The 17588-nt window shown below is 45.6% G+C and overlaps 1 protein-coding gene across 1 annotated transcript; it reads right to left on the bottom strand.

The window, feature by feature from the left end:
• Positions 1-2302: 2302 nt before the first annotated feature.
• On the bottom strand, positions 2303-11662 carry DDO (D-aspartate oxidase). Its single transcript, XM_009877246.1, has 6 exons — positions 11590-11662; positions 7253-7262; positions 6699-6892; positions 6393-6501; positions 5395-5571; positions 2303-2870 (listed from the first exon to the last, which is right to left on the bottom strand). Exons 3-6 carry the CDS (start codon positions 6868-6870, stop codon positions 2303-2305), a joined length of 1026 nt encoding a protein of 341 aa, XP_009875548.1. The 5' UTR covers positions 6871-6892; positions 7253-7262; positions 11590-11662.
• Positions 11663-17588: the final 5926 nt, after the last annotated feature.

Below are 17588 nucleotides of genomic sequence, written 5' to 3'. Positions count from 1 at the left end.
GAGTACAAGAAGGAGTATGGTGCAGAAGAGTCATGAAGAAGGGTCACCACTTCTCATAAGATGCAAAAAAGGAGCATCAAATGATGTTTCCAGGTTCAAGGTGGAGATGAAGAAGCGGAGCTCCTCTCCTGAGAAAAAAAAAAAGTGTGTCCCTTTAGAGAAGCTGTTGTCACAAGACGTCAGGGACTACAAAAGTGTTTTAGAAGCAAGTCAACAAATATGTGGAAGATAAATAATCTGAGGGACCTGAAACACTAAGCTGCCCTTCAGCTGAAGGAAGCTCCTGGGCTAAGAATGGCTAGAAGTGGCCCTTTCCACTGCTGGCCATAGCCAAAGCTAGAATACCAGACTGATGGGCCTTGCAGATGAAATTATTTTGATATTTTTATCAACCAGACAAGTTTTAGAAGTTAGTTACAAGTTCTCCCACCCTGCAGAGAAGTGCACATCCAGAGTTCTGGCTTCTCATGGCACTATGAACACCCCATTAGCATTAGTAGTGGTTTTTTGCTCCAGAATAACATACACTGTTTGTAACTTTTTAAGATTAAAATCAAAATAAAGTAAAAACAGCCTGTACTTTTCCCATGCATTTTTAAGTTTCATATTAGCTGAGAACAAAGTGGCAGTTTGATAAGCCCTGTGCCAACACTGCTGCCCAAAGCCACAGCTCGGAGAGGGGGAGAATGCAAAATTAGCCTTCAGAGCTGAGAAGAATAGGGCAAAGCTGCTGAAGGCAGTGCTGGCTCTTATTGACCTATAATTTAATTTGTTGATGCTTCTTCTGACAGCTGTCCCTTGCAAAGTGTAACTGTCCTCATCATCACTAAGAACAGCAGGAGTTGGCAACCGTGTCTGAACGTGGCCTTTCTTGGCCCTGTCAGGCCATCCCAAATGAAAGAAATCTCCTTGTTTATGAAAGGAAACACTACAGACATGACCTTTGCTCCATTTTTAGAACTTGGTTTATCAGTTCATTCTAATTATGTGAATTCTAGACGGATTTCGATTTGTTTTGTAAATGTAAGGACCAAAACAAACTAGACAAAAGTGGATGCTGATGTTCTTAACGAAACATTTAAGATCTAAGTGGTTTAATCACTACCAGCCAGACCTGTACTTTGATGGTAAGTGCCAGTTTTGCAGAGTGACTATCTTCAGGCACATCAAAGGGCTTGAACTACTGAGGGAAGTGCAAAGCCCAGCTCAGCCTCTGCTGTGGAGTGAGGGTCTGGGCTCTGGTGGCTCAGCTTCCTTACGGTAGAGGAGCTCGCTCACATCCAGTGACAGATAAATTTGTCTTTAGCATGTTTATCAAGTCCTAAATGGCTCTCCTCTCTTTTATGAAACTGAAGCTGGTGTTAAGATCCTTGATGATTTGTCACCGATTTATTCCTATCAGCTGTTGCAAGGAAAGCAGCCAGTGCTGATGCAAAGTAGAAAAGCGATGCTTGCACTCTCAAGTCCACCCTGAAAAACCTCTTCTGTACAATATGGGCCACGTCAATGCTGGTATTGAGGGGAAGAAAAGTCATCTGTGTTTGAGAGCAAAATCTGAAGGACTTGGAGGACAAAAGAGAGATTGGCAGATGAGCGTGAGAAAAGATGCACAAAACTGTAGCTCATATGGGGCAACTTCCTCTCACAGAAACTTTGTGTGAAGTTCCCTGAGGCATAATGTAAGTGCAGTGATCAGTGTCACAGACCGGCTCTTAAAATCACACCTGCCTGGTCACTGTGCATGACAGTGACCTAACATTGTTTTCTGCAGGAGTTGACCTGGGACACTGTAGTGCAGCACTATGTGGAGTTTTCTTTGTGTAAATAATTTGAAAAATGGTAAAGTTTGTTAGCAAGGTGGCAGGAGCAAGGGCAATACTAGATTAGATTTTGTACAGGAGAAGAGAACTAGTTTTTACCAAATCTGAACCTAGTGATACCCTTTAGATGCAATTGAAGAATTTCTAAATCGATGTTATATATAACATACTGCAGCAATTTGATCCCTATTATGTGAAGAATATTTAGAAATCTTGCCTTTTCCTTAACATGAGGCTAGCATAAATGCTCAGGGCAGAAACAATGTCAGATGGAGGAGAAGGACAGCTAGACTAATACTTGATAGACCCATCATGCCTTCCCAAGATAGCAGCTGGAAGCCAGGTGAGATACCACTGAGCATCTGCAATGGCACAAGCTGTTGTCTTAAGTTCCTTCTATCCAGTAATGGAATAAAAGTCCAAAGCTGCTACTAGGAGATGCAACACTAACCTGTTGTAAATGGAAAAAGAGCTTCTGGGATTCAAAGCTTGGCCCTTGATGAGGAGCCTTGCAGGGCAGCAATGCACTCTCCCACCAGGCGAGCAGCCTCTTTGGCTGTGCCCCTGTGCATTGAAAAGCCACCTGACCCATGCCCATAGTTGTGGACCATCTGGAGCTTAACTCCTCCTCGCCTCAAGACCTCTCTCTGCAGTCTCACACATTGCCTGGCTGGCCTCAGGCCCACCTTCACCTCGATATCCTGAGCTCCCCGCAGGGAGGGCTCAAAGGAGCAGCATCTGTCAAAGATGTCTTTGGTGGTGCCAGGGTCAGGGGAGAGACTCCAGTTCTCCTTTTCCCTGGTTCCCCCTAGGGTCACCCTGTGTATCCCTGGGTAGATGTAGGTTGAGCCATCGCCATCCCGGATGAAGTTTTTCACCCAAGGAGCACAAACCTTGAGTACTTGTCCCCTGACAGGGAAAAGCTTCTCGTCCCCCACTAGCTGGTGGGCTCCAATGCCTGCACAGTTGACAATGACATTATAGTCGCTGTGCAGCTCCCACAAGTCTGCAACTTTTCTGGTGCACATCTGGATGCCATTTGCTTTCAGCCTACAAAAAGATTCCAGAAATCAGGCAGAAAATAAACCTCTGAACCCTCATGCAACTGTTATGCACATTAAATGAGAGATTGGCTTTAACAAACTGATCACAATCAAACAACAGATAGGACAAAAAGCAAAGAAAATTCCATGGAGTTTTTCTTTGTCATTTGTCTGATTTGGTCTGATCAAAGTTATTTTTTAGCTTGTTCGAACTGAGAAAGATACAGCAAGTTGATCAATATTAGGGAATGGTCTAGCATAAGACCAGGGGCAAATTGTCACATCCTTATGGTCTCATTGATCAATTTCTATAACCCTACCAAGCTTTAACAGCTCAAGCAAGCTGAAAAATAACAGATTTATTCCCTAGTTTACTTCTGCTAGTGACAGTGTTATCATACTACACCATTTTTAATGTTCCTGTTACACACCGCCGCATTCATTTCCAACTCACCCACCCTGATACCAGGAGTCATTTAGTCATCTAGTGCCACGTGTGAAGCCCTGGGATGCCCAAGATGTCCCCACAAGCACGGGACCCCCAGGAGACCCGTACCCTTCTAGAGCAGCAGCCAGGAGTCACCCAGGACAGCTCAAAGCACTATACATCCGTGTCTGCTCTTCAGCAGAATTCATCCCTTATGAGGTTCATCTTGGAGTTCACTTTCAAGCTAAATTCCACCCTGAACTTGCCTGAAGCTTGAAACCCTTCTCTGTGGAAAAACATTGGTGTGAGATGGAGTCCCTGCACACTGTCAGCTGGATCCAGTTGCTGAGGGGACTTTAGGGGATGTTTTTAGCACAAGTAAGTCAGGAGACAGGTCAGCAATGACGATGCACTAGGTGGGAAATCGTGTCCTTCACAGTACTCTGGCAGCTGCCAAAGAGATGAATCCCTCTACAAAGGCTGCGGATTCCCACAAAACAGTGAGTGAGCCGAGGAGTCAGAGCAGAGCTGGCATCCTGGGGACTGGGGTTTGGTGCAGCAGGACACTGAGGCCGGCTGAGAAGAAGAGGGGAGGTCTCATGCAGCAGCTTTGGCTGGGAAAATTGCTGGGAGAGCTCATAAGTGCTGTAACTTGGACTCTGTCGTCATGCCATTAAAAATACACTGGTAAAATAATCTGCTAGAAACTCCTGAATACAAGCAAGTAGGAAAAAAATCCTGAAGTCCATTTTTGGACAAGCAAGGTGCACACAAAAAACAATTTTCCTTCTGGGCTGCCAAGAGAATGCTCTATAAACCCTGCTCAGGTCACTAGGGAGTTCGAGAATTAGTTCCATGTATAATATATTCTCGTTTCTTGTCTCTAGAGAGAAGAAAAGGAGCTTGATCATTTTACTAGACTACATTCTTTGAGAAATAAGAAGGCTACAGCAGAAATAAGGAGAGAAGAAATCATGTGACAGGTACTAAATAGGTTGTACAACTTAGTTGTGCTTCAGCACAAATTTCCAATTCGGTTAGGCAATGAAATGTGACAGGCTGTGTGCACCGAGGTGACAGCACAGACCTCATGTGGCACCAGTGCCACTGGAGTACTCCCAGCCTGGCTGGCTGCTAGAATGAGAAATGTTTTTTCACATTTTGCAGTGAGATGAAAGGCATCCAAGCAACCAGCTAAGCTGGCAATTTGTACCATGATGTCGGTACACATCTCTCTACTTAACCTCAAATCAACTTGCAGCCTAGCGCTTTCTCTCCAGCAAAGACAGCTACTTGCTCACTTTAGCGGTACTTAAATGGATTAAATGCACATCCTAGGTGTCAGAATCTTTTTACATCTGCATCCAGACTCTCCTATGGTTCTCCAAAATCCATGTATTTTGGGGAAATGTGGGAATTTGGCAAATTTTATAGCTTTCACGTCAATCCAGACATGAACTCTGAAGCCACGACTCCTTGGAGTGAGTGCATCTCTCATCTTACACAGGCAGACATTTCCAAAAGGCTTGTTATGAGGTGATGTTATTTGACATTTTTTCACCTGACTGGCTTAGTAAGTTCCCCCAATTCCTGACCAAATTTGAGATTAATTGGTCCAGCTACATCTTAAATGCAAAGTCCTCACAGATAACATATCTTCCCAGGCGTGCCTGTTCCTCCAGGGGTTGGATGTATTTTCAAGAACAGAGGGATATTATTTGGGAAAGTTGACAAATGAGGAGCACCTGCACATTTTCTTAGGGCATGGCAGGTTCCTGACGTACCTGGAAGGTCTGGCTGGACAAATGCGGCCCTTGTGGCTGTGTCGGTTCTATGCCCAGAGGCACTCCCACGCTAAACCACAGTGAACAACCACAGTGGTAGAAAGTGGACATTGCATAAATAGGGACTTTCACATTTTGGAAAAATTGGGTATTTGTTCCCTGTGCTTCTCCTCAAGGAAGAGCTTGCTGTATTTTCCCCAGTGAAAAAAAAGCCCTTTTCCAGTTTTCTTCTAACCTCAGGCTCTTAAGGAGTCTCCAGCTCGCCTCCAACCCCTCTGCCTGGATTTCTCAGTGCATGCCCAGCCTGCAGTACAACCAACCTTTTCTCTAGCCAGAGAAGGTAGGGCGGGCAGTCACATTTCAGTGTCGTAAAGGCCTGACCAAATCGGTGCTGTGGAAACTTTTGGAGTTCTGCTTCAGACATCGGTCGAAATCCCAGGACGACATCGGACCAGAAAGGTAACTCTTCCTTGGGAGGGTTTTTAAAGATCTGCCACCTAAAAGGACACAAACAAAAAACCTCAAAACTATTGCTCTGCCATGTTATGTGTCACGGCAACCTCAGCACAAACCTAGGAACTTGGGAACCTGTCCGTGCTCATCAGCGCAGCTCTACAGGGTTAACAGTAACTGGGAAACATTGCTGCCTGCTGCTGCAATATCCACCTTGGCAAACAGGGAGAGGGCTGCCACAGCCAAACTTAAGGGTGATACACCAGGGTAAACAAAGTGGAAGAGAGTTTTTCCAGCTGTACTGTATGTAATTCCAGCTATAGAAGTACAAAGTTCCCTCACACAGTGTCCCCACCGTGGCTGTGGCCACCCTGGGTGGACATTCATGTAGGACTACTTGAACAACTGGTCACATTTTTGGGGTACCCATACAGCTACAGAGTGCCCAGACTCAACACTCCTGAGAGGTATATTTCTGTGTACATAACAAGCAGCATAAAACACCCCCAACACCTCCTCCCTTCCCCAATTGCATCCTTATGCCTAGCTGCTGAAGCTAGAAGATCCTGCAGTCCCATTCCTACAGAGACCGCTCCTGCTGCAAGCAACTGGTGGATGACAGTATGGAAAACATCAGTTATTAAAAGACATTTGGTGCTGGCCAGGCCTGAGTGGTTTCTCCATGCATGAATTTTGCTTGAAAACACATCATATCTGAGGAGCTGCAATGCAGTTTCTTGGGATTATAGCTGTAAGAGCTGCTCCATGAAGGGACTATGCCTGAACTCCAGCAAGGGGAATCTCTCTGCCTGCTCCAGCACACAGCACACACGCACCAAAGGCTGCCCTGAGGCAAGGCTCTTACCCAGAGACCAGGTGAATGCCAGCTTCTGATGCCTCGCCTGAGTTGCTGATGGCAAAAAGGTCAGTGAAGGTCTCTTTGAACCATTGCTTCTGCACGTGGATCGGAGTGCCTGCATTTAAACAAAACCAGACATGCAGAGAGGAATAATGAAAGGAAGAGAAGTGTACAAGCTAGTGTTGAGGAAATGTGACAGATAGGGAACACAGGTCATGATACTTTTCTTCCTGAACCTCTGTGCATCGCTGCACACCTGGGCACGGAGCTGCATGAAGTGCCACGGGCAACACCACGCGGGGTTGGACGCACCTGGGTATGTGTGAGGGATGAGCATCCCGGCTGCGACATCACTCGTTGTGTTGGGGCTAAACTGCTCTGAAAGGATCGTCACAGAGCAGCTGGGGTAAGTCTCCACAATGCACAGTGCTGTGGACAGGCCGATGACTCCCGCGCCGACCACTGCGACCTTGGGTGCTGCCATCTCCAAGACACAGAGCCAGTACCTATGTGCATTTGGAAATAACATATCCCATGTCACCAATATCCCTTCCAGACACCCTTGTCAGCCTATGAAATACCCACACAAGATGCAATGTAACTGGCCTTTAGACACTAGGAGTAAAAAGGTCATTTGAGCATCAGGACCTCCAGTAATGACGTCTGTCATTGTCTGGGCAAGAGAAGCACATCGCACAGGAGGCAAATTGGTTAGGCAAAGGTCCAGCGCATTGTGGAAGACGTTTTTCTTACTGTGCATCTTACTTCCCCTTGTGTGCAGAGCTTCCCCTCTGAGCCTCAGGAGTGGGTTAGCTCTGTCCTAGAAAATGTGATTTTTAGCCATTAAACACAATGCATAATTTCACAGGGTACAGCCTGGCTGCTTACACTCCCACATCCAAAAATTGTTTGGGTCATGATGCCTTGGCGGGAAAAGTGTGGGAAGAGAATCTTCCTGTACCCTGGGGAATCTTTTGCCTCTAATGACCTGAGGTCTCCAACTCACCCCTTGGCCCCTGTACCTGTTAGTGTGACACACTGCCTCAGACAGGTTTATGGGCATCAGAGGCTGCCATGCTCTCCAGCAGTGTACAGTGGTCCTCAGGAATCAGCCAGCCTCAATGCTCTAAGAGCCTCTATATTTGCCTCCCTTTGCTTCGCTTCATAACATGCTTTATGTCCTGGAGCAGCTCCACTCCACCCCTCAGCATCTTCAGCTGCTGATCGCTACTCCAGGAGATTCAGCATCTCTATTTTCCCTTGTCCTGGCCCAGTTTTGGAGCTTGGCACCTGCCCTGCTGAGTGGTGCACAGCTCCTGGCTGATAATCACCTGGCTGCCTGTCCCAGCAAGGTGAAAGCCACGGCCAGATAACAGGTTCCACACTGGCAGAGGCACGAAGCACAACTGAACCACGCAACTCAATGCACCCTGCAAACTCCCCTAAGCCAGGAAGTAAATGGGCCCAAAAGACCACCTCAGAGGTGAGAAATCTCTCAGCAGCTTTGGAATAGGTGAGTTGAGGTGCACCTGCTGAGTCAGCCACTCCTTTGAGGGGTTACTGGCAAAAGCTGAGCAGGGATGTAGGGGGAGAATCTCCTTTGCCTATGGCTCTTGTGTTTTCCTGGACTATCTACCAATATTCACTCTTGGAGAGGATGTTGAGCGATATGGACCGTTGGGCTTGCTCTCTTATGTTCTTGCTTTCTCCTGTAGGATTTGCTGTTCCTTGACTGTAGAAATCTAGCCTCCCTAAGTGCTTTCCAAGAACCTTTCCTGGAAAGCAGTGTCTGCAGTTATAAATACAGGCTGATTTCCTGCCTTCCTGTGGCTTTTGGCATCTTTGATGTAAGTTTAGGCAAGACAGACTGTGTGGGATTACGATAGGTCAGGGTTATTTATGAGATCCTTGCTCGTAACTCTTCACATGGCTTCTCACTTACCCCTGAGGTTTTACTACTTAAAATTTAATGTCCCTACCATGTAGGAAGGAAGTGAGGAGCGGGCACTGTTGCCTATCATTGCATTCCTTCTGTATGGCAGCCAAGGGTTGTTACAACCCCTCTTCTTCCTCTCAAGGAGACACATTTCTTCTGGCTAATTATTGCATCTTTCACAAGCCAACTATAAAAGCACCCACACAGCAGGGAAAGATGCTGCAGTGCAGGGGTAAAAATGATCCCTGAACCAGAACCGCTGCCACCCACAAACCCACTCTGAAAAACAGGCTGATCTGAACAGGAGCTGCACCCCTCAGCTCTACCGTCACCCCAGGCTGCCTCAGCCACCTGCACCTGGAACGCCTGCAGAGGGTCCAAGCATGGACAGCATGTGCTGCTGGAGACCATAGTCTCCAGTATATTTTGCACTGGTAATTATTATTTTAAAAATAAAAACCCACAGGAAGAAAAAAAGAGAAGTTTCAATAATGCTGAAATTACTTATGTTAGGGAAATTGGTTCCGAGAAAGCTCTCTAAACACGTTTTTCTTAACAAACCTCACCCAGCACTTGCAGTTGTGGAAATCGCATGTGGCTGTCAGCACGTCCGGTGAGCTTCTCAGAGGTGACCACAGTGCTGCTGGGACATACGTGCTGGACACATTATGCGTCAGCCAGAGAAGGTGCTCTTGGTTGCCCCTCACCCCTCTCGCTTGCTGAAGCCCTTGGACTGTGATGGAGATTGGATTTCCTGACTGACCTCCCTGCTGCTGGGGAAGAAAGGGGAGCTGCAGCTCGGTGGAGGTTCAGGTTTCACAAGTCTTCCCAATTCAGATTGGATTTTCGCAGATGAGCTGATTCGATATCAGCTGATCCCAATGTTGCAAAAGCCAGTCAGGGTGAGAAGGGGCTGCTGGTGGTGCTGGCGCCTGAGGGAATGGCCCAGGCAGGCACAATGGGCACCTGTTCAATACACCATTTTTCTAGCATTTACCACTGCAGTCCAGGAGCACCTAAAGCCTTAATGAGGTAACATCCCAAAAATTAACTGGGTGCAAAACGGAGGCGACGCATAGCTCCTATCAGCGAACGGAGCTCGGCTTTGCAAGAGCCACTGACCTCGCTAGGCTCATCTGTGGCTCTGCCATGGCAGCGCAGCCTGCCTCCGCAGAGAGCCCTGCACTGTGCTAGGGGGGACACAGGAGGAGAAATTATTTTTAGCTGATGCGGCAGGCCAGCTTAATGCCGGCAGGGGTTCACACTGGCTTGTGCTGCGATTTTTGCAAAAATCGGCATTTAAAAGGCAAATCAGTTGCAGTAACTGTTGGAGAGGGAAGGGAAGGGTGTTGACTACTGTTTAGACCTCTGTCCTTTCTTAATATCAGAAGAATGGGACAGAAGCCAGAGTCACCTGGAATTGTATTTCTCCAGCAAAGAGCACACTGGCTGCCTGATGTGGGCTTTGTGTCCCTGCCACCCTCCTGCTCATCCCAGGCCAGAACAAATTATTTTTAAAAATATTGCAGTGCTTTGTGATGTGACTTAACTCTTCCAACTCCTGCAGCTGAGGAGGCAACGTCAGCCTTGTGTGACGCAAGGGGGTCCCTGTTCTTTCTTGCCTCACAGAGCTGTCAGGCACCACTGAATGCCACTGCCTTATCATTCTAGCACTGGATAACATGATCAGTATGGATAAATACACTGGTCCTCAGCACACATACATGCACACAAACACAAACAGAGACTGCCAGCTGCAGCCGTACCCTCTTGGACTGTGGTCCCTCCAGGCTGTCCCTCAAGTTGCGATGGACCCTTGGAAATGGGCATCCCTCAGCTGGAACAGCTGCACAAACACTATTGCTTTGGCATCTTTGCACTGCAGGCACAGCCCCTCACTGTACCCTTCTCCCCTTATGGCCCGGCTCCACGTGCGTGCTTCCCCAGCAGCCTGGCCACTCTTGGCTTGTGTCACAACCCGACTGACCTACCAAGCTGAGCATATTTACACGCCCAAATGAACAGAAGAAAAAGCCCAGCTGAACTTTTGTTCAGAAAATGGATCAACGGGAATTAACTAAAGAAAACCAAAACTTGTTACATTTGAAAACCTGTGGGGTGTTTTTAAATTAACTCTCACCACATCCAAGTGCTCAAACATTGTTTTGGATCATGCCTGCCGTACTGGGCAGAAAAGGCTCGTATAGGGGAGAAAAGGCTCCAGCCTTTCTGAACTGCTTGAGGGGCTCCTTGTCTGGGGCGATGGCTGCACGCACCATCCACCCATGCCAAACATGGATCACTTTCTCCCTTCTTTCTTTTTGCAGATCACTCTTTTGTTTATTTACTTTCCCAGTTTACAAGCACTGTCAGTGTTGCTTCACTTCACCTGACCCCAGAAAGGGGTTTTGCCAGGCTCTTTGCTAAAGGTCATTACAGATGTTCATGAAGGTCAATACTTTCTTTGGCATTTGCTGAGGAGGGACCCCTGATTTTGGCCTTCTGACTCTGGGTTGGTCCTTTTTCTATCATGCAGGCTACTCTGTGTGATGCACATTTTGGGACCTACCACAGGACAAAGGCGAAAATGGTCTCTCTTCACTGAACAGGGACAATGGAGGGAACCTCTTAGCCTTTCTGCACGTACAGCACCACTGCCAGAAAGTGGGTGTTTCTGAGGCACCCTCACAGGAAACCCCGAGGCTACCACGGAAGCCTCAGCTCCTCTTTAAGATAGCTGTTTGCATATGTGTGCACAGAAAATACCGCCTAGAGGTTATACTCACCCTATAAGCTCCCAAATTCCACCAGCAGCACCTGCACCCAAAGCGATGCTCTTGATTTTTTTTGAAAACGGTGAGGTCTGTGACCCTCATTCCATGAGGTGAGGATTGCTGAGCCCGTTGTCTCTCTGTGCAGGAAGAGAGAGGTGAAGCAGGGGGAGGCTGAGGTTTAGGAGGAGCCAGACCCCGCCTTGGGGGGGTAGGGATCTCACTTCCCCCGGGCAAACGCTGCTGCTCACCGCTCACGCCACAGCCACCGCGCTGACACTGCGCGGCTGGCTCTGCTTGCGGCCAAAACCCTCCCCCGCCTGAGCTTAAGGAGCTGCTTTATGCCCCGTGGAAAATCCCCAGGGCTGCGCTCGGTCCCCTAGGGGCGGGCACGGCCCTCGGCAGCAAAAGGTCTCCGTCATCCGTCATCCAACACTTCCCTCCTCGACTGGAAGTACGGTCAAAACAATAAATAAGCGAGGAGAGAAGGCAATACCTGGTGAAGAGGAGGAGGACCCCGGTCCTGCCCGGAGCAGTCGCCTTGCGGGGAAGTGCGGGAAAGCGGAGCGGGAGAGGGAGCAAGGACGGAGCGTGTGGCTGGGCAGGGGGGGGGGGGGAGGGGGTGCCCGCCGCTCCCCTCCTTTCCCGGAGCCGCCTCCCACCAGCGCCCCTCCTTCCCCGAAGCCGCTCCCCCAGGGCTCCGTGTCCCCTCGCTAATAAAGGAGTTGTTTGTGCCCGGGCAAAGGCCGCCTCCAGCGCTGGCACCGCTCCCGGGAGATCCCGGCAGCCTGGCATCGGCGCCTCCGATGCTCTGCCCTTCGCCACCGCCGGCAACCTTTTTCCTTGAAGTGCGCTGCAGCGGAGGCCCAAGGGGCCCCGGTGCCCTGCGCAGGATATAGCGTCTTTTTTCCTCTCTTACGAGCAATTAATTATGCACAGAGTGTTTCTGAAGCTGCTTTTAACATTGCTGTAGCACTCGAGCAGTTGTGCTAGCAGTCAGTCGTCACAGGGCGATGAAGAACGGGTCCCTGTTGAACTGCAAACACCTGATGAGCACAGCCAGGCACGACTGTCCAGATTAGCCTTTTTCTATCAGCAGAAGAACACAAGTTTGTCAAAAATAAACCTGTCAGCAGGATCATTAGGATGAAACTCTGTATCAGGGTTTCTTGGCTCTGGGGCATTTGCCTTTGGCAGGATATTTTGGCTAATATTTGACAGCCTGAGCGTTCGTCCCTGAACAGGCTCAGCAGGACACTGTTTGCAGACCTTTCCCCTCCAGCCTTGTCCAGCAGCATTTGCCGTGGATTTTCCAGGCAGGTGCCTTTTCTTCGTAGCTGTTGGAGTACAGACCAGCAGCCACTCAAAGGCCATCTGTACATACAGCAACAGCGTGCATAATAACACAAACAGCCGTTCTTGCCTCCCAGTGTAGCTGTGCCCTTAAATGGTAAAACTAAAACCACGATATATTACACATATGTAATCACTGACCTTTTTGGATGGGTAAATTTTAGGGTTTTTTTCCTTTAACAGTGAAAGGAACAAGGAACAATTCTGCCAAAATTATAGTATAGCTTGATTATTTTCTGAGTGTTGTGAAGATAGGGTATTTAGTAAGACAGAGAAGGAGGTAGAGAAACGGAGAAGGTTTGCATGTTCAGAAATGAAAATGTTGATGGGCTTGGTGTATTGACTGTACTATTCTAAGTCATTACAGGATACTTGCAATAGTTTTGGAGAGGAATCTGTCACATTTGGAAATCTCCTTCAAACATAAACAGAGGTAGTAGTGCTAGCTAAGATTAAAATTGCCTGCTATTTCTCCTGAGATTCTGCTTCCCATTACTTATAACTTCAGCAAATTGGAATGACTTGGATTGAAATTCTCTGTGTCAGATGTTTGTGCAAGGCTGAATGTTTCAGGGAATTCTCATCGCGCCTTTCCCTGAGGATGAGACTCAGAAAACGCAAGCTGGTTTAGGATACCAACTCTTACGGTAATTTCATTAGGAAACTCCTACTCTTCCACGGGCTACAGATGTTTGTGCAAGGCTGAATGTTTCAGGGAATTCTCATCGCGCCTTTCCCTGAGGATGAGACTCAGAAAACGCAAGCTGGTTAGGATACCAACTCTTACAGTAATTTCATTAGGAAACTCCTACTCTTTCACGGGCTAAAGTATTCTGTAAGGGTGAGCACACTTTTTTTTTGCCAAGGTGCCCATAACTAAGGTAACGCATATTTTAGGATGAAGCAAAAGCTTCGTTTGTCCTTTCTGTTTAATCTAGATGTGTGTCTTCTGACCACAAATGTTTGTTTATCCATGAAGGCATCTATAAGGGGAAAAAGATTCAACTCCTTAGTGCTGATGTTGTTTTTCTTGCCTCTGCTGTTCCCTAAAATGAACAGCACAACACAGAGCCTCTTTGGTCTAACTCCCAGAGCCCTGATTAACTGAAGATAAGCCATTCTGTCTTGAGGCCTTCAGAATATAAGAAGTTTTTTTTGCCACAGATGTCAGTACTTTCTTGTGAAAGGTAGGAAAAAACATGGAAACAGACAAGAAGCTCTGCATAACAGCCTAACTGCTAAAGACATCATGGATGCTTCTGTATATATTATTCAGTGTATTGCGCAAGGTGTGACATTTCCAACTAACAAATTGGGCTAAATAGATTCCAAGTGCAACGTTCACTTATTTGTACTTCGAGAACACTCCTGACAAACTCCATGATAGTGGCTGTTGTATCCTCTGAGGACAAGCCATGACTTGGCCACTCAGGCAGAGAGCACCAGTCTCCTTCCCGGCACAAAGTGCAGCCAGCATTGCACTCAGAGCTTGTTTCTGAACAGTGACCAGTAGCGGCACCCCAGCACACCACCAACCCAGCTTGAGCAGAGTTTCAGAAGTGTTTCCCTTTCTCTTAGCATTCCCTTTGCTCTGTGTGCTTTTTTGAATAAAACAGTAACGATAAGGGGGATTGGACTAGATGATCTTTTGAGGTCCCTTCCAATCCGTAGCATACTGTGATACTACGAAGCAAAAATGACCTCCGCACACAGCAGTGCTGACCAGTTTCTGATCTCATGAACGATCTTCAAGTCAAGCACCAGTGTCCATGGCAAATTACCCTTTCAGCAAAGAGGTTAAGCTGCTCCTCATTTTGCTGTTTTCCCATGTTATTTACTTACTTCTGGAGGAATTCTCTCAATCTGAGGAAGATACCGGCAATGCTGACATTCCTATTGAAAAGCTTTGTGAAAATATTTACTGAGAGATTGCCCAGTGATTCCTGGTTCTTTTGCTATGTTCATGATCACCTTAGTCAAAGCCACTTTTCATTCTCATCATTGCCAATGAGACCGTAGAGAAAATATTCACAAGGATCACCACTTAGTACTGGTTTTTACTTATTCCTATGCAAGTCAGTTGATCTCCACATGCAGCATTACGAGGCAACGCTAATACTTAGATGCCTGTTAGCACTCCGTGGCTGGATCCTACTCATCTGCAACAAACACCTCAGCAATATCCAAGCCTGTGTGTTAGACAAGAATGCAGAGGGAGAACAGTTGGTTTGTCACTAAATGAGATATTCCCCATTACTTCTGAGTATTCATCAATTTAGGTTAGTAACTTCTTTGAAAGAGCTGATTTTGTGTACAAACCTCCCTGCAATCATTTTTATTTATCCTTGTCCTGTTTAGTTCTAACCAGGACAGTTGTTCATATTAAAAAATCATACTTCCTCATTTAAGTTATATACTATCTAGGTTTGATTTTCCTCAGCTTGATTGAACTTGATGCTCTTGAAATCAGTGTATCAGGCATGATGCAAATTTTTCAGCTTTAGCAAACAAATATTTGAACCATTCATCATGGTTACTTTTCAGGGAGGAACCCAAATCACCTGGTAAGGACATACAGAGCCATTAAAACATGAATGATTAAGCCAGACGATGGGTGTAACTTGATCAGAAAACATAAGACTAATAAATTACATGTATTTGACTTTATTTGTGCATATGATTGCAGATAATAAATACACATTAAAAATCCATTAACATATATTGTATTAAATCCACATATCCTGGGCAAACAAACTCCCTCCTATGAGCACATACCTCCCCCATGTTACCAAAATGCACACTCCACCTGGTACAGAGTCTCGTACAAAATTATTATGCTACCAGTACATAGATGTGCTTTAACCTTTCCTCATGAAAGATGTAACAATGCAGATACTGTTCAAATGCATTTATTAGAATTTTTCATGATAGAATAAACTTGTTCTTTTGTCAACGCTCTTTTTTTTTTTTTAATCTTTGAGTTTAATTTCTCCCCTATGAATCTGTTCTGGCATTCAGAGAAGCATCTTTAAGGTGTTTGTAAAGGGTATAGGATGAATCCAAACTCTTCTTTTTGCAGCCACAAATGCCTTTCCGGCACCATGCCTCCCTCCATGGTGCAAGAGACCTCACCTTTTTTATAAGCCCTTGTGAAAGGTGCTCACAGGCCCTGCATATTGCCGAGCCCAGTGCTGCGGAGGCTTCCTAAGTGACTGCACCTAAGGAGCGGCTAAAAATAAGCTGTGAAAGATACAGGAGGATGTCAGTGAATCCTCCACTCTATCCCAGACCTGGGATGTCATATCATCTTTTGTTTCCACTGAACTATTACACAAAATTCTCAGCCATCAGGCAGGATTCACCCGTTGTTCAGACATTCAGAGTACCACCTAAAGCATTTGACAGACTGCATATAGCTTGCATAGCTTTTTTTTTTTTTTCCCCTACGTACCTGTTTAAACTATAGAAATTTGCAAAAAGAAACTGAAGTGAGCTGTTAAGGTAGAAAATACATCTTTGCACATATCTTTTTTGCACCTAGATTAAAAAAATCAAACACATTTACTCACTATATTCCCTTGGTTATAATTAAACTAATGACAATTGCTCTCATTCCTATAATTATTGCAGACAGTATGTCCTTAACAAACTGCAATATTGTCTAATAAAATATGGTATCAAATTTAGGACAAAAACATTTGTCATTGTGCAATACTGACCAGCAATTAAGGCAGGTAAGTATTCTCATCCAGTATCTCATAAAATTATTACGTAACTCCAGAGACACTGATCAGCACAGTAAATTTGCACTAAGATAGAGAGACAAATATGAACATAAAAAAACTTAAGGAGTCAGATAAGAAACTATGAAAAGGAAATCTTTTTATGGAAAATATGCCCCACAGGAGCAGAAGAATTTGTTCGCAAATTCAGTGCTCTCTTGCAAGAAGATTTAGATAATTGTGAATATTTAAGAGAAAGATATCAACTCAGCCTGTCTATGCTATACTTATAATGTGTGATTAGTGTTAAATATATTTTTGTGCATATAGAATAAAAAAAGCAAACAGAAATGCTAGAGACGTACAGACACACACAATTTCTTTTTTTACAGTATTATGCTTCCTCAGGTTAAAGAACAGGATACCCCAAGACACCCTCTAAGCTACTCATGCATAAAATCACAAAAGGTGTACCCGTAGATCAATAAACTTTTTATTTACAGGGAAAAAAAGTAACATCATTAGTTTGGGGAAATCCAGGTCTCCTTTGAATCAAAGACCAAAAATACCAACTGACTTACTTCAGTGACAGGAGGAACTGGCTTTTGTGGTTAAAAGCCATCAAGATACATTGTGTTTTAGAATTATCACTAAATTTTAGCCTGTAAGCATTGTTCAGTATCATTGGGAATTTAAGTGGTTTTTTTTCCTTTTCTTTACCTTATGTATACTGATTACAGATGATCAGGTCCTGAGTCCTTCAAGTCAAAGGAACACAGAATACACACTGACTGCTCTTAGCAGGGTAACCCCCAAGTCAGCAGGTGACAATGTGGAAAAACTTATTTTAATTGTTCTTCAGTACCTTGTTAGAAATAGACTGTACTGTCCACAGCATTCAAGACTAAGGAGTTTAAGACAAGACTCTGTACTAATAGAAAGAGAGAGTATTAGTGTGAAAGAACCCCAAAATAATGCAATTACTTGGAGGTCTGGGCGAGGAGGAGTCAGACAACAATGTCAGATAGTACCAGTTTAATTCCTTGTTAAGGGTGTTGCATGACATTTTCTTTTTTAGCGTGGTTAAACCCTTGTTTTAAGGCAGGGCATGCAGAGTTCGGCCACCGATCTTGCAGATAAGGAGAATTGTTCTGCTCTGGGAAGTGGAGAGAGATCTGAAAGCAGTGGAAGAATACTAGGTCTGCTCTTCAGCAAAATAAAAAACCACAGCATGTGAGTAATCTTATCGTCAGTCATCAAAGTATGTATCCAAGTTGTTCTCTGCATAATGATATGATTACTCACACGAGTAAGGTTAAGCACATGCTTTTGCTGAACTAATATATCTGGACAGAAGCCACAACATTTTATGCAGTTCTCCGGAGGTTTTCTCTGCAAATACTGGAACACCCACAGAATT

The sequence above is a fragment of the Apaloderma vittatum genome, unplaced genomic scaffold (assembly GCF_000703405.1).
Source record: "Apaloderma vittatum isolate BGI_N311 unplaced genomic scaffold, ASM70340v1 scaffold16469, whole genome shotgun sequence".
Classification (NCBI taxonomy): domain Eukaryota; kingdom Metazoa; phylum Chordata; class Aves; order Trogoniformes; family Trogonidae; genus Apaloderma; species Apaloderma vittatum.
Note: the sequence above shows the minus strand (reverse complement) of the source record. Positions and strands in the feature narration are given on the sequence as shown.